Consider the following 25,056-nt stretch of genomic DNA (forward strand, 5'->3'; position numbering starts at 1 on the left):
ACTTCCTGTCATTGCCACCTTTATTAAATGAACGCTTCCGAAGGATTTGCAGTCAGCTTAAAATCATTATCCAGAATATGTTCTCTCTATTTCTATGGGGTATTTAAATCAACTGAAGTACTCCGAATGCGAATATCAAACTCAAAACGTTAGTACATACAGTAACGACACAGCTGATATCTCCAATGTTATTTGTTTACGCAGTCCACACAACATGCAAGCTACGGCAGACTGTATCGAAGTAATACACAGTTTTAAGTCCTGAAGCTTATTGTAAGTACTAATACCGAAGAAACAATCTAACTGAGCTAAAAAGTTATGTAAACTGCGGCATGTGCTGGCAGTAAAACGCCGAACAAAATGCTCATAATGGATGTAGCCATAGTGGATTAAAACAGTTTGAATGCAAAACTGCCGCTCAATTTAACAAACATTTTATATAAACTATAAACTCTTAAATATCACAATACACGTACAACATACATACACTAACCTCCAGCCTTCTGTTCTCAATTTCGAATGTAGAGGCAACAAGCAGGTTTGGAAACATACGCTCGTCATCAAATTTCCCACTTTCGTAATACGTATTTCCCTTCATGGAAATGCAAGAAAAAAATGTTACGTGAAGCCTGAATATCGCATAAATTCCATAACCTGATGTTTCGACTACAGCTGTAACAGAATAAGAGATTACAACACGTTTTCCTATTTTACAAATCATTGTTAAAACTGTTGCTCAACTTGTGACATGGATATGGAGAGTATAAACCTCTTCGTGTTCCGGTCGCAGATACTGAAGTTCCGACGAGGGACAGGTGGTGTTGTTGAAGGGTTTTGGGGGGGGTTGACGCTTTGCTTTGAGAATTATGGCTGTGCGCGTGCAATTTGAAAATAATAATGAAGTTGGTGTATTTTCCAAGTTAACTAACTCATACTGTTTAGTTGCCATTGGCGGTTCAGAGAATTTTTACAGGTAATTATTACGCAGATAACTTAGATTAAGTGCTGTTGGTCACGTTGAATACTTTCGGTATAAAGTTCACTGATAAATTTTAATCTAAAGCTAAACTATTTGTAACACGGATGCATGAAAATGTGTGCTTTCCACAATTAAAAGCGGAACTGTTGCAATTAGTGTTATGTTGTAACATTGCATAACTATAAACATATCGGAGCTACCATTCGCTTGTTCGCAACTTCGGTTGGAAAATTATGTGATAACATGTACATTTTACAGTAATGACTTCACAACGTATAAATAAAATAGGCTCGAGTTTTGTTACACAAAAGGACAGCCCTTTTGGTTGAACACAATGATCGTCTTGTATGTAGCAAGTAACCCATATATACATAGACGGCAAAATGCTAACTGAAGAGATAAATAAGGCCATCAAATCAGTTCTTAATATCGCCTCTTTACATATGAAAGAATACAGGTCAATCTCAGCAGTACAGGCAAAAACAGAAAAAAAACTATGATCAAAATGAATTGCATTTAAATTCTTAATGTCCAATTAACTGATACGTGGCATAAATAAATCTGAAGTTGCACGGTCCTGGAAGTAAAATGGATCCATAGCTGTCCGTCATTTTTTGCAAATGACATTGTAGGTAATATAAAAAGCTCTCTTAAAATGTATTGTGTAACTTCTGATGCTCTTTAGGTGGTGAAATGGAAAGGAAATTTTTGTAAAAGTTAGAGAAATCAGCATTTTGGAGTGACTAAATCTGGCCCTAAGTACATGAATAGTTACTTGTAAGGAAACGCAATAAGCAACTGTTGGTACTGGCACTTACAGCAAATGTGTTGTTAGCGATGAAGCAAGTAGGCCTACCTTGTTTCCTAGGCTCGATTCCTGGCTGTGTTGGGGATTATCTCTGCCCGGGGCTGAGTGTTTGCATTGTCCTCATTGGTTCTTCTCTGCCTCTTCTATCAGTCCTACCTGGTAGGGATCCCAGATAGATGAACAATACTCAAGAAGTGGGCAAAAAAGTGCCTTATGAGCTACTTCTTATGTGCTTGAGATACATTTCCTTAAGGTTCTTCTGATGAATCTGAGTCTGGTGTCTGCTTTTCCCATTATCTGTTTTATATGGTCATTCCACTTAAGGTTGCTCTGGATAGTTATGCCTAGATATTTATGGCAGACGCTGTCTACAGCTGTTTGTCATCAACATGTAGCTGTAAAGTAGGGGATTCTTTTCCTATGTACATGCAGTATGTTAAATTTATTTACTTTCAGGGTCTGTACCATTCAACAATTCTCTGCAGGTCGTTCTGCAAATTTGTACTATCTTGTGGCGTTGCTACTTTGGTATAGACAACTACATCATCTGCAAATAGCCTTAAAGAGCATCTGATGCTTTCTACTACATCATTTATACATATTCTAAACAGCAACGGTCCTGTCACACTTCCCTGTGGTGTTCCGGATATTACCTTTCCATCTGTTGATTTAGTTCCATTAAGAGCGAATTGTTGTTCTATCTGCAAGAAAGTCTTGAATCCAGTCACAGGTCTGTACCAATACTCCATAAGCTCATATTTTTTTCATTAAATGGTATTGCGGGGCGGTGTCAAATACCTTACTGAAATCAAGGAATACGGTATCTGGATCTCATGGAGGAGAAGAGCGAGCTGATTTTTGCATGATCTGTGTTTGTCGGTTTTTTTAAAAATAGGATGGTGCCCCTCCACGCCCATACCAGAAGTTATACTGTCACCTCCGTATAACATGTTAGTTTTTGAATCAGGAGTCACAGGATGCGGGCTGTTATATTATCCATGCGTCTGGGTAAAGAAAGTGGATGAAAGCAATCAAAGGGTAATGGCTGTAAGGGCAGAGGAAAAAAGTGCCAAGGGAAAAAAAAAACCTCTGTGACAGTAGGACGGGTAGTAAGAGCAGTAGCGGCTTGCCAGCTGTGACAGTGCATGCAAGGTGAGGTAATGTTAGTGTGAGGTATCGTGTATTGTTACCTGTGTTGCTGTGTGCTCGCTATAGCTGGCTCAGTCTGGATGCTTCAGCTGGGTCTGCTGCAGTGGCTTCATCCATGTAACAAAGGAATTCAGTGCGCCAACGCATGTGTCGCCATTATGCCCTCTACTGTGCCGTGTCGTCAGTGACTTGGCACAGCTTCATCAGGCTGGTGCTGATCGTGATGAACAGTGGCAGCCGGCCGCAGTTTGGTGTCCTCCGCTACTGCATGGCGCAGCTCTGCCGCATCTGGGCCTCAAGCACCTCTGCTTGCTCGGTGAGCTGTGCCGCATCAGCATCGGAGAAATGCATACCGTTCGCTCGCGCTTGTGCAATGATGGCTGCCTTTTTGGCTTCTCAGTCCCTTGCAGGGGCCACCCCTATGGTGGTTGGCATTGCCGCCGATACCGCTGGGGTGGCAGTTGTCATCTTTGCACCTTTCACCTGCAGTGCTGCTGGGGCAGGCACGCGAACGTCCTTCTGTGAAGTCGCTGGGGTTTGAACCCCTTCTGCTGCATGGAGGCCTCGGGAAAAGACTGAACGCAGTTGCCTCAAGCTTTTCTGCAGCTGTGGTAGCTGCGAAGGCAGCCCTCTCTGCCACCGTGACGGCTTTGAGGATTTCAGTGGCCCCCTTCACGGCGGTGCCGAGTTCAAGGCCACAGTTCTTCTCGGGGACATGAGCTGCATCTCGACCACCCACCTCCAGGCGGTTGACCCCACTCCCGGCAGGTGGAGCTGCTTCTGTGCTGTCCCTCAGCTTGGCTGGGCTGGTCTGCATCCTATGTCATTGCCTTCGTTGTCTTCTCTTCTTCCTCTGCGTTGGTGCGGCCTCGCCGCCTTCGGCACGGGCCACCGCACTGGACGTAAGTCGGCAGAACATTACTGCCGTGGTCACGGGTGCGGCTGTCGTGCTTGCCGGCAATACTTTGTGCCAGGGCCCTCGCCCTGGCATCTGAAGCATTGGGGCTGGGATTCCATGGCGGTCGGGAGAACTTCTGTCGTAACCAGGAAGCCCAGCAACTTCCGAAAGCCTAAGATGTCTCGCTCTCCGTCGGCCGTTTGCATGGTCACGGCACAGAGTAGCGCCCTTTTCTTGTTGGACAGGTTGTGCAACCTTGTAGTTGCATTACCAAACCTGGCTTGCAGCAGCCCTTCCTGGACCACTGCCTCCTCACAGCACCAAGGTAACACCCTTAGGAGTGTCTTGGTCATCTTCTTCCTTCCAGTATAAGGTGCCTTCTTACGCGCTGGCGGCGTGTCGACAATGTGGTCGGCTACTGCAACCTTGATAACCCTGTGGTCAGCTACGTGTGCAGCCCAAAAGCAGATTAGTCTGTTGAGACACTCATAGACCACCTCATTCTTGGGGCAATTCATCATTATGTCGAACAGCACTGTCCACCTGCCTTTGGACTTGATGTACATAGGGGGGACAGGCTGCAGCTCGGCGGACTCAGTGAGTTGAACAACTGAAGGACCCTTCGTAGCAGCGTGTACTTCCTTTCCATGCTGTGGCGTGCAGAACACAGCAATCTGCTGGCATTGTGAAAACAACACATGTCTATTTGCTTCCCATGGCGCTCACAACGCAGAACTTCTTCACGAGCTCAAAACAGCCAAGTAAGCATAGTGCACAGTGGCAGCGATGTGCACACCTCGCTAGCTCGCCTCTGTTTGTGGAATCCATGTTGGTTTTTATAGAGGAGATGTTCATTTTCCAAAAAGTCATATTTTTTTAGCATAAAACGTGTTCCATAGTTCTACAACAAGATTGACATCAACGATACAGGTCTATAATTGTGTGTAATTGTCTTACAGCCTTTCTTAAAAATGGGAATGACCTGCACTTTTGCCAGTATTTAGGTTCCTTTCGTTGTTCAAGCGATCTACTATAAATTTCTGCTAGAAGGGGAGTAAGTTCTTTTCCATAATCTTTATAGAATCTTACAGATATCTCAGCTGATCCTGAAGCCTTTCCACTACTAAGAGATTGTAGCTGCTTTTCAGGTCCGTGATCAGTTATCAGTTATCTCGATACCTGCCATTTCGATGTTTGTACGATGATTGAAAGGAGGGACAATGCTACAACCTTCTGTGGGGAAAGACTGAATTCAGTATTTGGGCCTTCTCTCTGTTATCTTCCATTTTGGTGCTGGTGAGGTTGCTGAGAGAATGAATAGACGATTTTGACCCACTTACTGATTTTAGGTATGACCAAAATCTCCTAGGGTTTTTACTCAGGTTGGTTGTCGTCGTCTTACTTTCAAAATCATCAAACGTTTCTCTCATTGCTCTCCTTATGCTCATTTTCACTTCGTTCAGCTTTTGTTTGTCAACTATGTTTTTACTTCTCTTGAATCTGAGATGAAGTGCTCTTTGTTTACATAGCGCTTTTCTAACGTGCCTATTAAACCATTGTGGATCTTTCCCATCCCTTAAAACCTTACTCAGAACATACTCGTTTAGGGCGTACTGAATGATGCTTTTGAAATTTTTCCATTTGTTATCCACATCTTCGTCCTAATCACCGGATGTTTGGTGCTGACTGCTGAGATATTCTGAAATTTATCTTGTCACCCTTGCTGAGCAAATATATCTTCGTACCTTTCTTAACATTCCATGTAGGACCCGTCGTCATAGATGCTGTCACAGCCTTATGATTACTGATACCTTCCTTTTTATACATTAACTGATTTGGTAAGTTCAGGTCTGTTTGTTGCCAGGAGGTCTAAGACGTTACCTTCTCAAGTCGGTTCTCTATCTGCTGAAGGTAGTTTTCGGACAAGACATCCAGAACACAGCCACACGATTCCCTGTCTCTGGCACCAGTTCTGATGGCAGAACACTCCCAATCTGTACCTGGCTAGTTGAAGTCGCTCCCTGCTACAATGGCATGATCAGGAAAATTACTAATGATATTCTGCAAGTTCTGTCTGAAGTGCACTATATCTACAGATCCTGACCCAGGTGGTCTATAAAAGCATCTGATCACCAGTTTTGACCATTCTTTGATACTCAACTTCACCCAGGTTAATTCACATTCAGAATCCGTGATAACCTCGCTAGATTTAATCAAATTTTGTACTGCAATAAACACGCCACCACCATTGGCGACTAACCTATCCTTACAATAAACTTTCCAATCTTAGGATTTTGTTGTCATTTACATCTGGTTTCAATCAGCTTTCTGTTCCCAATACTATCTGTTCATTATAACCTTCACTAAACAATACTAATTCTGGGAACTTTCCTTGGATATGCCTGCAGCTTACTAAATCATATTAATCTTTTCTAACTCTGATCTGCGAGGACCAAGATTCTCTGAGGTCACTGTGGCTGATTTAACTGGTAAATTGTCTTGGCTCCCAAGGGAGGTGTTCTCTAACCTAAAAAAGCCCCATGTGCATGCCACACGTACTCCGCTACTCTAGTAGCGTAACTATCGCCTCTATCAACCCTCGTAACAGTCTCATTATGGTACAGGGTATTATCTTACACCATGATCTTCTTTTACATCCGGTGATGAGGTAGGTGCCAATTGAAGCAGTGGGGAGTGAATTTTGTTTGTAGTCTCCAGTGGAAACCAAAGGACAGTGGGATTGCTGTTGGGGGTCTTCGTATTAGCCTTTAAGGCAACTCGTAGCCTGGAAAGGTTAAGATGATGGTGAATCAGTGTCTTGTGCCAGTGCATGTACCACTCTTCCATGCAGTGCTTGTAATACATGAGATTCGGGCATGTCTTCATGATGTAACACTAGCCTCATCTGTAGGGATTGTGGACGTCAGTTGCACACAAATGTTCCTTGTTCCTCCTCCTCCTCCTCCTCCTCCTCCTCCTCCTCCTCCTCCTCCTCCTCTCCCCCATCCTACCTATGTCAGGTGAAGATAGCACCATTCTCCCTGCTCACTAGTTTGCACTGTCTTCCAGAGAGAAAAGAAAATCCAAGGATACAAGACCCTTGGCCATCTGGTGTATCAAGAGACGAAGAAGAAATAAGATCGTTCAGCGATGATGTATGCTGTGACTATGACAATGCCATCTTCTGTAGCAAGAACAAGAACATCCCCTCCCTTTGTGCCTTGTGCATTGGGCCCTGGGGACTGCTTGGCTATGTGTGCTAGCCTGGTTGTGGTCCCTCCTCCTCCTCCATGCTCAACACCCACTTTGGAAGTATTGACTCTCCACCATTTGAGAACATCGATTCCCAACCCTGAGTCGGGGGAGGACCACCTTCCTTTGGGATCTCTCACCAGGAAGGGGTCCCTCAGGATGCTCCCCCACTCAGATTTCTGCTGATCTACAACTGGATACAAGTCAGTGGCTGAATGAAAGTAAGGCAGACAAGTACTCACAGATATCAAAATCATCTGAGGAGAAGGACAAGGACAAGGACAAGGACAAGAAGTAGCTCTCCGAGGAGGAGGAGGAGGAGGAGGAGGAGACCCCCCAGTTGCCCCATGCCACAGACCCCTCATGTTCTGCCTTTTTATCCGAGCCAGAGTTCCTGCTGGCCCCTATGGAATCAGATCCACCCACACAACCTGATTCAGAACCAGTGTATTTGATGCTATTTCCTTAATCCCTTCGTAACTCCACAGAATAGTGGTAGAATGATTCTCTAGTGGAGCTCTTGTGGTTTTTTTTCCACCGCCTAACTGAGTTTTGACTTCTCCTACACCTTTGCTCTGCTTTCTGCTTTGCACTCCAGGATATTGGGTTCCCAGCATGCAGATCTCTACCTTCCGTGGCTGTTGGGGCTATTTTAAAAATTGTGCTGACTATGAAAGAGTGTCTGGTGTAATTTGCACATATGTTTTGAACTGTCAACAGTGAACATGATCCTCTTGAAACATCTTTGGAGCCTATGGCTGTTAGAGTGATGATGCCTCAGGATTTTACTATCTGTAATGTGTATCCCCCCCTCCTACGGTGAAGTTTCTCAGAATGCAATGTCTGCACTGATTTCAGAGCTTTCTCTGACCTTCCTAATTCAGGGTGAGTTAATGTCCATAACCGTTTGTGAAGTGGAACCACCACCACTGGTGTGGCAAAGCTTTTGAAAAATCGCTCACAGAGCTTGATCTTTGTCTCTGCAGTGTAGCACTCCTGTGTGGCATATGACTCTCATTCAGCCATTGATCCTTCTTTATCCAGGCCTTGTCCTCTCCCCTCCATCCATTGGAGAGCCCCTGATGACCTGTGTGACATGTGATCACTTCCTGATCGTCACTTAGGCAACCACCCATATGGGCTCTCAACAGTGCTGACTGGGATATCTTTACCATTGCCATTGCTCTTGAAACCTTGCCACATGAAAATGTTGATGTAACTGTCCAAAGCACAACTATAGCCATTCTACACCAGCTGACTTTGCAGTGCCATATTCCTCAGGATTCCCCTCTTGGAAGGCAGTACCTTAGTGGCCACTAGAGATCACAGATAGGCTCTTCAGTGCCATAATTGATATTCATCTACACCTACATCTGCATCTATACTCTGAAAACCACCTTGAGGTGCATGGCAGAGGACACGTCCCAGTGTATCTGTTATTAGGGTTTCTTCCTGTCCCATTCACATGTGGAGAATGATTGTTTGAATGCCTCTGTACATTCACTAATTATTCTAGTCGTGTCCTCAAGATCTCTGTGTGAACGATACATAGAGGGTTGTGGTACTTCTTTATAGATAACTACATCATCTGCAAAAAGCCTGATTTTAGTATTGATATTGTCTTCAAAGTCAATAATATACAACATGAACAGCAAGGGCCCCAACATACTTCTCTGGGGCACACCCAAAGTTACTACTACATCTGACAATGACTCTCAGAGATAACATGCTGTGTCCTCCCTAACAAAAAGTACTCAATCCAGTCACAAATTTCACTTGATACCCCATATGATTATACTTTTGATAATAAGCAAAGGTGTGGTACTGAGTCAAATGCTTTTTGGGAAACAAGAAACACTGCATCTACTATGTTGCCTTGATGCAAAGCTTTCAGTATGTCATCTGAGCAAGGTGCGAGTTGTGTTTCTTATGACCGTTGTTTTCAAAATCCATGCTGGTTGGCATTGAGGTGGTCATTCTTTCAAGGTACCTTATTATATTTGAGCTCAGAATATGTTCTGAGAGTCTACAACAAATCGATGTCAGGGACATTGGACGGAAGTTTTGTGCATAACCTTTGTTACATTTCTTGCACATGGGTGTGACCTGTGCCTTTTTCCAAGAACGGGACACGGTGTTTCTATCGGGGGATTTCCGATAGATTATAGTGAGATGAGGGTCTAACAGAGCTGCAAATTCAGTATACAATCTGAGAGGGATTCCATCAGGGCCTGGAGCTTTGTTCAATTTTAACGATTTCAGCTATTTATCAACACCACTGACACTAATACTTATTTAAGGTTTTCCTTTGCTATCCGCAGTTTCAGTTCATGTCCCATTCACTAGGGGCTGGACACTAACTTTGGTGCCACAAATAGCCTTTACATATGACCCGAATTTCTTTGGAGTTTGTAAAATGTTGTTTCACAGTATTGTACTTCGGTAGCCATTGAACAGTATAACAATGAAGTTTTTAGAGCTTACACTGGACAGGAAACTTTGTTGGTCTCCGCATGTCTCTTATTTGGCTGCCCGTTGTACACGTTCCCTTAATGTCCTTCGTGTTCTTAGTGGTTCATTTTGGGAAGCGGAACGCACTGTCCTGCTTCACTTATATCGATCCATAGTCTGATCAAAGCTGGATTATGGGAGCCTCGTCTGCTCGGCCATCCCTCTTACGCCATCTCAACTCCATTCATCATCGGGGGTTACGTCTTGCGACCGATGCATTCTATATTAGTCCCGTTGAGAGTTTTTATGCTGAAGCTGCCGAATTACCATTGACCTACCGGCACAACGTACTGCTTTGTCGGTATGCCTACCGGCTGTTGCCAATGCCCGACCACCCCTCTTATCAGTCCTCCTTCGACGATTCTCTCGACCGTCAGTATGGGTTGTATGTGTCTGCCCTACTGTCCCCTGGAGTCATCTTTCGTCGCCTGCCCCTACCACCTTCAGAGGGGGTGAGAGCCCGACACCACCTTGGCTCCAGGCTCTGGTTCACATTCATCTTGACCTCAGCTCGCTCTCAAAGGAGGGTACTCCGGATGCAGTGTATTGCTCACGGTTTGTCGACCTTCGTGCGCGACTCGCCAGTAACACCTTTATTTACACTGATGGCCCCAAAACGGACGATGGTGTCGGCTGTGTCTTTGTCATCGGGGACGTCATCTTTAAATACCGGCTCCTAAACCAGTGTTCCAGCTTTACGGCCGAGCTTTTTGCTCTCAATCAGGCCATTCAGTATGTCCGCTGCCACCGCCATTCTCCCTATGTACTCTGCTCTGATTCACTCAGTGCTCTTCAGAGCCTTGGAGCTCCATATCCTGTCCATCCCTTGGTGCAACGGATCCAGCAATCCCTCCATTCTTTTACTGATGATGGCTCTCCTGTTAGCTTTATGTGGGTTCCAGGCCATGTGGGAGTGCCTGGGAATGAGGCTGCTGATGCTGAAGCCAAGGCTACAGTCCTCCTGCCTCAGCCAGCCTCCCTTTGTGTCCCAACGTCTGACATTAGTGGGGTTGTTTGTAAGAGGCTTGTCATTGTGGTGGGATACTTGGTTGTCACTTCAAGTAAATAAGCTCTGGGCCATAAAACTGTTCCCAACAGCTTGGACAACCTCCTCCCGACCATCTCGGCGCGAGGAGATCATTTTCGCCAGGTTGCGGATTGGGCATTGCCGGTTTAGCTGCCGCTACCTGCTATCCGGTGACCCCGCCCCACAGTGCCCATGTGGTCATGCATTGACAGTATGTCATGTTTTATTGTCGTGTCCCTGTTTTAATAAAGCTCGTGTTGTCCTGTCTCTGCCATCTACCTTACAGGAAATTTTAGCTGATGACACTCGAGCATCTGCTCTTGTTCTTTGTTTTATTACTTTGATGGACTTGTCCAAAGACATCTAACTCTATTACTTGTTTTATCTGTGACTTTGTAAGAACTTTCTGGTGTGCCCCCCCCCCCCCCCCCCCCCTTGAGTTTTACCAGATTATATGTGCACTTACATTCGTGACTGGGCGCTAATGACCTTAGTAGTAGAGTGCACTCAAACCCCACAAAAAAAAACTTGTGGGCAAGCATTTTATCCTTGATAAGTACAATCACATTTGGGCAGATGGCACATGTCCCAGACATTGGTGTGAAGCCACTGTTGTACCCATAATCTAAGCCCAGCCATTTATTGCAGTTCTCCATGGACTTGTCTCCTTGAGTGGCATCTTCAGTGTTGTCTCGATCGTCTTTACCCATGAAGTGTTGACAGAGGTTTTCACTTTTTCACTGACAAAATCATTTGTATGAATTTCTGGCAGCACAAGTGGTTTTTTTCACTGTCTTTATATTTAGGGCCTGTTGCTGTCAGTGTCCTATGTGTCCTCAGCTGTACTTCCTGCAGGGCAGATTGGACCATCCCCCTCCATTAGTACTAGTCCCTTGTCATTTGAAACTTTACTATGGGTGTTTCGTTTGTGTGTCTGCACATCAGTCCCTCTTATGCATCTCAATACAATCCACCATCGTGGCATCCGTTTGGCCACTGACACCTTTTAAACTAGCCTGGTTGAATCTGTTTGCAGAAGCTGTTGAACTACAGCTGTCATACTGCAGCGAGTTTCTCCTCGGCAGATACGCATGCCTTATGTGTGCCATGCCTGGCCACCCATCCTATGCCTCCTCCTTCAATGACTCCTTTGGCCACTAGTACGGGACATGTCCCTCTTATAGGTTACCTCCTGGAGTTCACTTTCAGCTGTTGCTCCAGCAGCCTAACTTCTCACTACATGCCACTTTCCCAATTAATGTGAAGCCTACACCACCTTGGCTTTGTGCAGCGGCCTTAGTTCACCTGGAACTTCACTCACTTCCTAAAGACACTACTATCCAAACTTGCTCTATCACCATAAGTTTCTCAACCTTCGCTCAGAACTTTGCAATAGTATCTTTGTGTGTACACTTAAGCTCTTGGATGACGGTGATGTCAGGTATGCCTTTGTCATTGGTACTGACGATTGTCAGTATCGGCTTCTGGAACACTGCTTGGCATTTACAGCGGAGCTGCTCGCCCTGCATCAGGCCTTACAGTACATCTGGCGACACAGGGTGTTTATTTGTGTCATCTGCTCTGACTCTCTCAGTACCCTTCAGAGTTTCTGTGTGCTGTACACCATCCATCCCTTAGTGCAATGGGTCCAGGAATGCTTTCACTTGCTCACTCTTGATGGAAACACTGCAATGTTTATGTGGGTTCATGGTCACATCGGGCTGACGGGAAGCGAGGCACTGCAGTGCTCGTATCTCGGCCTACTAGTTCTTATAGTCCCTCTTATGATCTCTTTGTAGCCATCTGTCAGAAGGTGGTGTCACATTGGCATTACCGCTGGTCCTCCCTTCGCGGGAACAAGTTCTGGGTCGTTAAGCCTCTCCCAGTGGCTTGGACGACCACCTCTCGACCGTCTCACTGTGAGATCACTTCAACTAGGTTGCGTATCAGGCACTGTCTTTTTGGCCATCACCATCTATTATGTGGTGCTGTTTTTATAATGACTTACGTTCTTATTTATGATTTCTGTCTGAGTTATCTGCCATTTTAGGGAATGATGCATGGGCTGTCAACCGCATTTTACATTTTATCCACCATATCAATATGACGAAGGACATACATTGTCTCTGTGGCCTATTTTATAGACTTTTCTCCAAGTCCCTGGGATTAGCTGTCTTTCCTTCCATATGTTGGGCATAGCATGTAGACGTTTTTAACCCCTTTCTCGTCTGTGTTTTCTGCATTTCTGACATGAGTGTATGACCCTAGTTGTTTTTGCACCCTAAAACAAAAGAAAACAAACTCTGCCCATCTTACTCTGTCTTGCCCCTCTTTTCTGCTTGTTACTTCCTTTTATCACTCCTTGGTTGCAGTTGGGTTCATTGGGATTTGTCTTCTGTGTCTTTCCTCCCTCAGGACTATTCTCAGCTTAATGCATATAGGGTGAGGGGACAGGCGACCTCACAGTGTGGTTCCTTTAACGCCATTAACCCAATCCAGTCCAGGCCTTCCTCACTTCCGATGTTAATTACAGTTTTTCTGCCAACTGTAATTAAGTTTATTCCAACTGTAATTAAGTTTATGTTGCCAGAGAGAATGAGTGTGTCACAACCCCAATCAAATCCAAACCTGAAAAGAAACGTGTCAGCAAAGCGGAACTCTTAACACTAAAAGCTGTTTATTACAGACAAAACAAAACTGCCTCTTGGATGGACAATGCTGCTATTTATACCAACATCAAAAATCCCAAAATGTGCAAACATTAGAAACATGAGAAATTTCAAGAATTTTCTAGAAAAGGTAGATACTAAATAACAAATATTTGTTGGTGAATGGACTTCAATGGCAATCCACAGCATGTCCACCCCCATTGGCTACCTGCTGTGCACATGGCGTGTAGTGCAGCTCACCATGTTGCTGCCTCTCCTGGAGAACCAGTGACACACTGTTTCAGAAGTTCTTATAGGAGCCAACTACAGATGTGTAGATCTAGGTCTTGTCAGCAGTCCCCTGTATGGCAGTGCTAGAGGATCCTCACATTCGGGCTGTGTTGTCACACCCTCTTCACTATGATGAATGTCAAAGGTGGCGCCTCCCATCAAAGAACTGCTATCATTGAGTGGACCATCACTCCTTAAACAAAAATCCCCATCATCAATCTGCACCTCAAGATTGTAATAAGGCTTCATACAGAGGACATGAATGGTGGCGCCCTCAGGGGCTCAACATTGATTTGCTGGGTACGGGCTTCGAGACCCCAAAGTTCAACCTGAGCTGGCGACTGGTAAGTGCTGCCAGTCCCCTGTCAGTGTAAGCTCTGGGCATGCTTCAGCAACCATCACACGGCCTGGCGGTGGAATGTTGTGTGCATCAGGGAACAGGAATCTTGGCTTGACCACTCTGATCACGAGGATTGGATAAACCTCTATAAAAAAAACTCAATCTCAAGGTGTTGTGCGTGCTCATATGATGCATGGCTGTTGAAGTGGAAGAGTTGTTAGCGGGCAACCTTTGGGGAACCTGCTGCACCTCAGGTGTATAAGGCTTACTCGGGCAAGTAGGGCTGTGTCTGAATCGACCCTTTTTTCCCTAGCTGCTTGTGGGACCAAGATGGAACTCTCGAAATCGTCGTCTTCTCCTCCCAGTGTGAAGTATGTATCATCTGGGAGTATTCACACCCAATCATCTGGAAGAATGAGGGAGACTAGTCCTGATGATAACAATACTTTGGACTGCAGTAACAGGGCACGTGGAGTCATTAATAACAATGTGCTTCTGGTGATAGAGAGGAGGGAAGTGACATTTGAAAAAATGTTCGCCTTTTATATCCATAAGGCCAGAACATTAAAATCTATAAAACGATTTCATAATTGCTCATTGTTGGTCGAAACTAAGAGGCCAAAGCAGGTAGGCCGTCATAAGAAATCGCAGAAACTGGGTGACTATGATATCATTATTGAGATGCACACCTTTCTCAACTCCAGTAAGGGCATTGTCGCATGCTGCGATATCGTGGACATGGACATAGCAGAACTGAAGCAAGAATGGCATCCCAGCAAATAGTAAATGTGGAGCAACAAACACACAGGAATAATGGAGCAACTGAAAAGACTGCCACTTTCATTGTCACATTCAATTCTCTGACACTGCTTCAACATCTTTTGGCGGGGTTCCTTCGACTTAATGTTCAGACTTACATTCCAAGCCCCGTGTGGTGCTCTAAATCCAGCATTTCGCCCATATAACCATGAGTTGTGGAGGTGAAGCGATCTGCGGCTGGGGCTGACTGTCCATCTCAGATGATCTGCATCAACTGTTCTGGGAACCACCCAGTCTGGAGCCAAGACTGCCCTGTTTTTGCTGAAGAACGCAAAATACAGGAGATGAGAGACCAGACAGATCCCCTATGCCGAAGCCAAAAAGAACGTAAGGCGACAAAACCCCATTTTTGCCACCTCATATTCTTTCATGATGCAGAAACCTATTCCCAAGGCAGATGCTTAGACACAGACATAACTAGTGTGCCTGTAACCACCACAAGCACCTGTACTTGCACATGTACATGTCAAAGGAAAAAGAGTAAGGACAAAGTAACCCAGGCAGCTGCACCAGGAAAGCCCAGCAACAGTTCTGCAGCGAGCACCCAGAAGGTACAAGAAATGCAGAGTGCCTCTCAACGTCCCCTTTCCCCCTCATCCTCGAAGGGACGGGGTGCAGGAAAAGGCTCACGACGTTTAGGTCTAAAGCTGCCCCGAGTGCTGTCAGACGTCATTCTGTCCCGTCTGACTGATGAGGAGGATATCATGGAGTTAGATACCTTGGATCCACACAGCCCCTTCACTCCCCAAGTGGTTCACCTTCCCAGTGCAAAGATAGGAGTAAATTAAAACCATATTGATGACAAGGCTTCCATACTACAGTGGAACATGAATGGGTTCAGGACTCATGTGAAGAATGGAAACACCCAGCACAGGCATGTCCCTTGTGCTTTTGTTTACAAGAAACACTTTTTAAAGATACAGATGGTCCCTTTGCTACAAGGATATATGCTATACTGCAAGGAGACCTTATTGTAGGAAAGGCCCAAGGGAGGTGTTTCAGTGTTCGTCACTAATGCACACCACTCCTCTCCCCTCCTCTTGGCTACTGACCTGCAAGCAGTTGCAGTTCAAATTCTTGTGTGTCAAAGGTTCGTTGTTTGCTCCCTATATTTACCTCTGCAAGATGCACTAGACTCTGAGGCTCTCACAGATCTTATTGCATGACTCCCGCGACTATTCCTCCCACTGGGAGACTTCAGTGCCCCTCATGTCATGTGAGGCTCGACCAATAATTTCCCTTGGGGTCGGGTTTTGAAGGACCTCATGATGTCTCACAAGCTGTGCATCCTCAGCATTGGTACTCACACACATTTCTATACTGCTACTGGGTCATTCTCAGCCATGTTCATTGGGAGGTCATTGATGACCTTCATTCCAGTGACCACGTCCCAATCTTCCTTCACATACTAAATGGCTCACCACCTGAAGTTCAGCCGCAAAATGGATGGTCAGCTAACTGGATGCGTTTCAGCCAGCTGGCTGTGTTCGAATACTGCGACAGTGTCAGAGGATGGGTTGACCACATCACACGAGTGATCCATCGTGCCGCAGACGTCTCCATCCCACAGTCCCTCAGGTCATCTTAGGAGGCGACCAGTACCTTGGTGGACAGATGAGTGCCATTCTGTGATCCAGGAAAGGCGTGCAGCTCTTCGAAATTTTAAATGCTGACTGACAGCAGACAACCTTGGGGCCTTTAGAGTCAATGGGGCCAAGGCTCAACTCGTCATTAGGGATAGTAAGAAAAGCTCGTGGCAAGCATTCCAGTACTCCGTTGATCATTTCACTTCTATAAAACTATGGGAAGCCCTCTGGAGGATTTCTGTTAAACGCAGCCGTTTACCGATAGCAGCAGTGCTGAAATAGGGGTGCCTCCAGACAACATCCAGAGACGTTGCTCAGATACAGGCCAAACATTTTGCACAAACTACTGCCAATGTAAAAGAGGATCCGGCATTCTGTTGCTATCGTGTGACAGTAGAGAGGGAAAAGCTGGACTTTGGACCCAACAGTTCTGAGACCTATAACTCCCCTTTCTGCATGTGGGAGCTCAAATCAGCACTGACTGGGATCCGTGACACTGCACCTGGTCACGACCAAATTCAGTACTGCATGCTTCGACATTTGCTAGCTGCATCAAAGGAAATTCTCCTCAAATGTTTTAATCAGATACGGCAGACAGGCCACTTCCCCAACTCGTGGAGGGAGGCAATGTTGATCCCTTTCCTTAAACCAGGAAAGGACTGTTTATGTCTCAGTAGTTATCAGAGTATCGCTTTAATTAATTATGTAGGAAAGACCCTTGAGCGAATGGTTAACCATCACCTGGTCTGGTTGTTAGAGACCAGGCAACTCCTTGGCCACTCTCTGTGTGGATTCCGAAGATTTCGGTCTACTGTCAACAATCTGACCTTCCTTGAGGTAGCTATTCTGCAGGCGTCCCTCCGTAAGTATCATTGTATCTGCGTATTATTCAACATAAGTAAGGCGCACAATACTACTTGGAGACACTGTATTCTCGCACAACTGCGTCAGTGGGGCTTTCGTGGCCACCTCCCCATCTTCAGTATGGTCTTTCCTGTGTCAGCGGTTTTTTAGGATGCGAGTTGGTGACACGCTGTCCGATCGATTTGAGCAGGAGAATGGTGTTCCTCAGGGCAGTGTTTTAAGAGTTACCCTCTTTGCTGCAGCAATAAACAGTATCACATCTATGGTAAGGAGTCCTTTACTGTGCTCCTTATTTGTAGACGATTTTGCTGTTTTCTGTTCCTCCTCCAGTGTTGCAACAGCAAGCCATCATTTGCAACTTACAGTGCGGAGGTTGGAGGAATGGGCTCCAAAGATGGGTTTCCAGTTTGCTACAGATAAATGTGTGTGTGTTCATTTTAATTATTCTCGTTGCCTTTTTAATTTTCTTGACTTAGAATATGGGGGACACCATCCTACATTTTAGTGACACAGTGCCTTTTCTGGGCCTAACTTCTTACTCCCGATTGTTGTTGTTACCACAACTGCAAGACTGAAAGCCAGAACCCTGAAGGCACTGAACATCAAAAAGTGCCTTAGTCACAGGTCTTGGGGAGCGGATAGGGAACATCTCCTTCAGTTTTATCGAACTTCTGGGCATTCACTGCTGGACTGTGGTTTCGCAGTGTCTGGCTCAGCAAGGCCCTTTACATGTGGATCATTGACGCTGTCCATCATGTGGGGATTTGGCTGCCCATGGGTGCTTATTGGACCAGTCCTATACCTTGCATCTGTGCTGAGGCGGGGAAACTGCCACTTACCATCTGCTGCCAGCTCCTCATGGTACAACAGGCGTGTAAGTTCCTGCAGTTCCAACTTCATCTGCACGCCATACTGTTGCTCGTCCACCTCTGGAATGCCTTGTTTCAAACTGTCCATGAACAGTAATGCCATTTGAGATCCGTATGCAGTGTCTGCTGGAATCACTCGGTGTGGAGTCAGCACAACCCACAATTCCAGGGTGTTAACTGTCTGCCAACCTGGTTACTGGAGAGACCCATAGTGATTATAGATTTAGTGAGGTACAGGAGAGACAGCACTTCTGCTTCCGTTTTTAATGTGATATTATCTGATAATTTATCTGAGTACCACGACCATGTAGTTGTTTTTACGGATGGATCTAAGCAGCGGGGCTCTTTTGGTTGCTCTGTCATTTTTCCTGGATCATATCATCAACGTCAGACTGCCTCCAGAATTTACTGTCTTCGGCACAGAATTATATGCGATCTTGCCAGCAGAGGAGCAGATGAGACATTCTCCCAGTGTTAGATTTCTTGTCTGCTCAGATTCTCTGAGCGCCCTTTGTTCTCTCCAACGTTTGTATCCAGCAGATACAGTAGCCCAGAATATCCAGAATTCCATCCAACGACAGCAACGACTGGGAAAGGTGTCTTTCTGCAGGGTGCCTGGGTGTATTTGTATCATTACATGAGTATGTCCAATATAGTTGGATCTACATTGCGTCACGTGAGTGGAGGCAAGTCTAAACAAGTAGTGACCATGATGTCATATCAATTTGAGATCTTTTATACATGTAATTCATTTCTAAATTTTATTGATTATTTGCAGAGTAAAGAATTTAATTATGTACAACATGTAATAGGTAATGTGTTTTAATGAGATAGATATAAATATGATTTGACGTAGCAAATCACCTTGTTGCATTATCCATGATATGTTTTCTCTTTGGGAGAACAAAAACCTCAAAGTTGCTTGAGTGCACAATCAAATAGTGGTCGAGTGCAGATCTTCTGTAACTTTCATGAATGGGCATAGAATTGTTAATTTACAACCCAGAGTTGATTTAAAATTTATTCTAGGGAACTATGGCCCGACTTTGGTGCAAACAAATTGTGCCCGAATTATCAAATATCAGTGCAGAGTTTGATACGCAGCTGGATATCGGGCATTATCATCGAGTGTAGGATTCAGTAACATTAACTGCAATTTATGGACATTAGCTTGATAAGAACTATCAAAGACTTATATGAGCAGCATAATAATGGTATTGATGCTCAAAGCAAGCGAGAAGCAATACGGGATATGACAAATATTAATCATTGCATAGTCATCTTGTTGATACGTTGTTTATCAACTCATAAACGGACAGTTATAGAATTACTGAAACACTGTTTGAAGTATCAAGGACCACTACACACGTCAGAAACTAATTACTGTAACTGCGAGTGACTTCTGGATTGGATGAGTGGTTTTTTTTTTTTTTTTTTTTTTTTTTTTTTTTTTTTTTTTTTCGCTAATTGGTATTAATAAACTTCTTTCTAGGTTGAAACATCATCAATGGTGTCGCGCTCATTCAGTTCAGTGGAACGATAGATAGTACTAGCTATGCTTTTATTTATAGTTTTAAAAGAAAAGAGAGTACATACTTATTTTTCTTTTGAGAAATGTTCGTACTTCAGTCATCAGTCTTCTCAAACCAAAGGCACGAATGATGCTCTCTCACAACACTACAATATCATGAACCACCGCACAACACATGTGCCCCCTTCTCACAACATTTCTGCATTGAAAAGCCTGAGATATAGTCGCGGTACGAAGAAGGAAGAAAGAAGAGGAATGATGAGCAAAAGAAACGGAGCAAAGAGAGAAGGGGATGTCGCACATTGGAATTGCGGGGAATGAAAGGGCAGATTGAGCAGCCAAGGAGTCGTGTTGTGATCCTCTGGTATTTTGGTTCACTATTCCCTGCAAGCTATCACCTCGCTGTTGAGATACAAAGTCATGTGTCGATGGAAGACTATTGGCCGGTAGTGACTGACAACAAGCTCTGTGTCATCAAGCCCACAACTCGGCCCTGGAGTACTTCCTTCCAGCCATGTTGACGGGGTGAGGTTCTTCTTACTTGTCTTCACATAGGCTGCAGCCCTATTCTTACTCCGGCGAGAGGACCATTCAGTGTGTGGTACTTGTGGCATACAGATCACGGTGTGCCACATTTTATTGGACTGCATTTTATTTGCCAAACAGTGGCTACAGCAGATTTGTGTTTCTTGCTATCCTCTCTCTCTCTCTCTCTCTCTCTCTCTCTCTCTCTCTCTCTCTCTTTCTCTTTTTCCCCCTGCGGTGTTTTGTTCCTGTTTTGGGCTTTGACCTGCCTTCTAAATTTCGTCTATGTAGTGTGAGCCAACTGGGGAAGATCACCTTACTTTGCATCTTTGGTGTATAGCCTTACTGCCTTTTCCTCGATGCCACTGTACTTTAATGCATGGCAGCCAATCCAGTTCCACACCATTTCCCCTCATGAAGGCAACCTCCAATGGCTGTCTGAGACAAAGGTCCATTCCCCAGTTTCTGGTCTGGCAGTAGCTGATGATGTTGTAGTGGACCCTACTGCTATGCCCAACCCTTGGGCCACTATTTTGGGAGATTTTGAGCTCCACCCACTATCTCCCTGCCTACCTCCATCGGAAACGATTGGAGGCGGCTCGGGTGATACCCTTCTCTTCCCAGAATTGTGTTACAATGCCGCCATTTCTATGAGGGAACTAGATCATGCTCTCACTTCACTCCAATCCTCCACCCCAGGGCTTTTTTCAGTAACTGTAAAATTTTATCATGAGTGAGAAGAGCGGGCTCTGTCATAGGTTTGTGAGTAGTGGGTTACAGTGTGGGTTTGTCAAAGTATTTTCATTGGGGGGGGGGGGGGGGGTACAGTGTTGGGAGCTAGTGGGCATTCTAGTGAGATCCTCTCCTGGGAATGCAGAACCTGTTGTAGAAATAAGTTGATAGAGGAGCAGGAGCATAAGATCTGTGCCCTTAAAGTGCAGTTACAATATGCAAAGGAGGAAGTAAATAGGTTCTGGGGGTGAAGAAAATGCGCACTGGCCTGTACCTGCATGCAGGCAGCTGCCACCACCCTTCTCAGAGGAATGGAGTACTAAAAACACTAGTACACTGGGTGCGCAGCATCTCAGGTGCAGAGAATCTGCCCCAGGAATTGGAACACCTCAAATCCGTGTTCCGAAAAAACAGGTACTTGGAATGGCAGATTAGATGCGCTCTCTATCCCACCAACACAGCCCAAGCTGTGGAGACTGAAGAAGTCACGGAAGAAGAGGTAGCTACTGCCCTTATTCCGTACAATGGCGCATTATCGGGGAAAATCGGCTGTATATTAAACAAACACCAAGTTAAAACAGTCTTTTGCCCGCCCAATAAAACACGGGCATTACTGGGAAGTATGAAAGGTGACCTCGGTTTGAGGAAGGCCGGCATATACCAAATTCGCTGCAAGTGTGGGAAGACTTATATCGGACAAATCAGCGAAGATCGTTTTTGAGAACATCGAAGGCACACTCGACTGAAATATCCAAATAAGTCGGCGGTAGCAGAGCACTGTTTGTCCGAGAAACATGAGATGGATTATGAGCATACCAAGATCCTGCCTCAGACCTCTAAATATTGGGACAGTGTTTAAGCGAGGCTATCAAAATTAGCACCAGGGAAGAGTATGTGGGGTGCAAGCAGAATAGTTAATTTGCAGGATAAATTAAAACCATATGGTTGGTTGTGAAGGAAGTGTCTGGTCAGCAGCAGAAAGGCGACAATATCCAGTCAGTTCATTGTAAAAATATGAGTTACTGATAAATCAGATACATGTACAGTATTTAAATGTCATTTTCTGAACATTGTTGGTGAATTAAATAAAAATTTAATTCATGTATGGAATCGTGTAACCCTCTTGGATAGTGCCTTTCCCACGCACATGTCTGAAATACTCCTCTATGATATTGACAAGGGGGAGATTGAGTCAATAATTAAATCACTGAAGATTAAGGACTCTCGTGGATATAATGGAGTGCCTAGCAGAATATGAAAGTACTATGCTGCACGTGTTAGCTCTGCATTTAGCCATATTTGTAATTTTTCCTTTAGGGATGGGCAGTTTCCTGAACGATTAATGTACTCAGTAGTGAAGCCGCGTTATAAAAAGGGAGAAACGTATAATGTAGATAATTTTCGACTCTATGCTATCAGTGTTTGATAAAGTTATTAAAAAGCTGTGTAAATAAGGATAATTGATCATTTTATATCACATAATTTTCTATCACATGTGCAGTTCAACTTTAGAAGTCACTTAACAACTGAAAATGCTATATTCTCTTTTCTCTGTGAGGTGCTGGATGGTTGAAACAAAAGGTTTCAAATCCTAGACATACTTTTTAACTGTGTTGATCAGAAAATATTGCTCCAGAAGTTGAGCCATTACGGAATACAGGGAGTAGCTCACAATTGGTTCACCTCTTACTTTAAGAATGGACAGCAAAAAGTCATTATTCACAGTGTTGAGAATGGCTGTGATGTGGGATCTGAGAGGGGTATGCTCAAATGGGGGGTGCCCCAGGGATCAGTTTTGGGGCCACTCCTGTTCCTTATTTATATAAATATGCCCTCTAGTGTTAAAAGTAATTCTAAAATATTTCTGTTTCCTGATGACACTAGTGTGGTAGTAAAGGATGTTGGTGCAACATAGGCTTGGTTTCAAGTGGTGCAGTTCCTGATGTAAGTTCATGGGTTGTAGAAAATAAACTAATGCTAAATCACAGTAAGATGCAGTTTTTACAGTTTCTAACCCACAACTCAACATAACCTGGCGTTTTAATAGCACAGAATGGACATATGAGTAGTGAAACTGAACAGTTTAAATTTCTAGGTGTTCAGATAGGTAGTAAACTGTCGTGGAAAGTCCACGTTCAGGATATTGTTCAGAGACTCAATGCTGCCATTTTTACTATTTAAACAGTATCTGGAGTAAGTGATTGTTCAACATGAAAATTAGTCTACTTTGCTTATTTTCATTCGCTTATGTCGTATGGTATTATATTTTGGGGTAACTCTTCCCATTCTAAAAGGATATTTTTGGGTCAGAACAGGCGGTTCAGGCAATAAGTGGTGTAACTTCACAAACCTCTTGTGGACCACTGTTCACTAGTCTGGGTATTTTGACATTGGCCCCTCTATTGTTCACAATATCAGCTTATTCCCAAGAATAAGCAGCTTTAACCCAGTTAATACTCGGCAGAAATACAAACTGTATTTGGATCGGACTTGCTTAACACTTGTGCAAAAAGGTGTGCAGTATACTGCAGCATCAATTTTCAATAAGCTACCACAAGAATTCAAAAATCTTAGCAGTAATCCACGCACTTTCAAATTGAAATTGAAGAGTTTCATCAAGGGTCACTCCTATACTGTTGAGACGTTCCATGAAAAATTAAGCTGATTCTTTTTTGTTGATTGCGTTTACTTAAAATTGTGGCTTGACTTTTTGTGGGTTCATAAACATTTTATTTTTATCTGTTACTACTTTTATGTTGTAATTTCATGTAATGACACATTCCATGACCTTGGAAATTTGCTCCTCAGTTTGTTCCTACGGAACTTGATGTGTAAATAAAATAAAAGTAAAATGTTGAACGTCCGTAATGACAATTGCATCCGTACTTGCAGTGAATGTGGACACCATTCCACGAGGGGAGCCCCTGTGTTCTGTCGTCTGCCACCCTTGTGAGTTAATTGTGAGAGTGTCACTCTCCACACTTACGAGACTGTGTGGTTTATAAGAAAGAAAAAAAGTACAGGTCTAGAAGTCCCTTGACCATTTATCCTACACTGAGTCTCGTGACAACTGTAGTCATAAATATTTTCAGCACAGAAATGAACGTAAACCAACGTGGGAAGTTGCTCGACTGTAACCAGAAAACCTGTGGACAGGTTCTCAATGCATTGAAATGAATTGTGACTGAATCGGCTTGTATTGGTAACTAAATTAAAAATCAATCTCTCTCTCTCTCTCTCTCTCTCTCTCTCTCTCTCTCTCTCTCTCTCTCTCTGCCGTCTCGCCCTGTGTGTGTGTGTGTGTGTGTGTGTGTGTGTGTGTGTGTGTGTGTGCACGCGCACATGTAAAACTAAATAAATCTTAATAAGAAATTTGCATTTGTGGCTTTCAGTGTGTTTGAAGCTGAGTTGGCTGACACAATTCCTGTGATACATGCTTCCCTCGCTGGATGCCGAATTATTGGTCGCATGTGTGTGGGTGAGTGACAGTAAAGTAAATTTTGAACATAGTTAAATGTTTACATATGATTTCTACAGCAATCATTTGCCCTTTTTCTGATATTTATTAATTTTTACAGGAAATCGGAATGGTTTGCTAGTTCCAAATTCAACAACTGACACTGAACTTCAGCATCTAAGGAATTCTCTACCTGACACAGTTCGTGTACAGCGTGTTGAAGAAAGGTTATCTGCCTTAGGAAATGTCATTGCTTGTAATGATTACGTAGCTCTTGTCCATCCAGATCTTGACAGGGTAACGGTTCTTTCATTTTAAATTCAATGGATCTGTAGCTGGTTACAATAGCCTCAACTTACTCTTTGCCTTTAAATATGTCTGCTTGTGTCTGTGTATGTGCGGATGAATATGTGTGTGTGTGTGTGTGTGTGTGTGTGTGCGCGAGTGTACACCTGTCCTTTTTTCCCCCTAAGGGAAGTCTTTCCGCTCCCGGGATTGGAATAACTCCTTACCATCTCCCTTAAAACCCACATCCTTTCGTCTTTCCCTCTCCTTCCCTCTTTCCTGAAGAAGCAACCATCGGTTGCGAAAGCTAGTAATTCTGTGCGTGTGTTTGTGTGTTTTGTTCATTGTGCCTGTCTGCCGGCGCTTTCCCGCTTGGTAAGTCTTGGAATCTTTGTTATATATATTAGATTCTAGCTTCCTATCTACTCTCAATAAAATATATCTTGTATGTAGTAAACATTAAAATGGCGTAAATAGAACATATA

General features: G+C 44.2%; 2 protein-coding genes across 5 annotated transcripts in view; one reads left to right on the top strand and one right to left on the bottom strand.

The window, feature by feature from the left end:
* Nucleotides 1-1,126, bottom strand: part of LOC126335411 (regulator of chromosome condensation) — an 86,662-nt gene extending 85,536 nt beyond the window's left edge. The window contains exons 1-2 of one of the 4 annotated variants that reach the window (XM_049998680.1): nt 770-1,126; nt 494-672 (exon numbers count right to left, since the gene is read on the bottom strand). The gene's annotated coding sequence lies outside the window, so the exon portion shown is untranslated. Of the gene's footprint in view, nt 1-160; nt 673-769 lie in introns of those variants that run through there. The other 3 variants (XM_049998682.1, XM_049998679.1, XM_049998683.1) reach the window with 3 other exon arrangements.
* LOC126335415 (eukaryotic translation initiation factor 6) overlaps nt 867-25,056 on the top strand; it is a 38,580-nt gene continuing 14,390 nt past the window's right edge. The window contains exons 1-3 of the mRNA XM_049998691.1: nt 867-973; nt 24,222-24,307; nt 24,408-24,583. Of these exons, the coding sequence (XP_049854648.1) occupies nt 867-973; nt 24,222-24,307; nt 24,408-24,583 (369 nt within the window). The remainder of the gene's footprint in view (nt 974-24,221; nt 24,308-24,407; nt 24,584-25,056) is intronic.

Source organism: Schistocerca gregaria, chromosome 2 (assembly GCF_023897955.1).
Source record: "Schistocerca gregaria isolate iqSchGreg1 chromosome 2, iqSchGreg1.2, whole genome shotgun sequence".
NCBI lineage: Eukaryota > Metazoa > Arthropoda > Insecta > Orthoptera > Acrididae > Schistocerca > Schistocerca gregaria.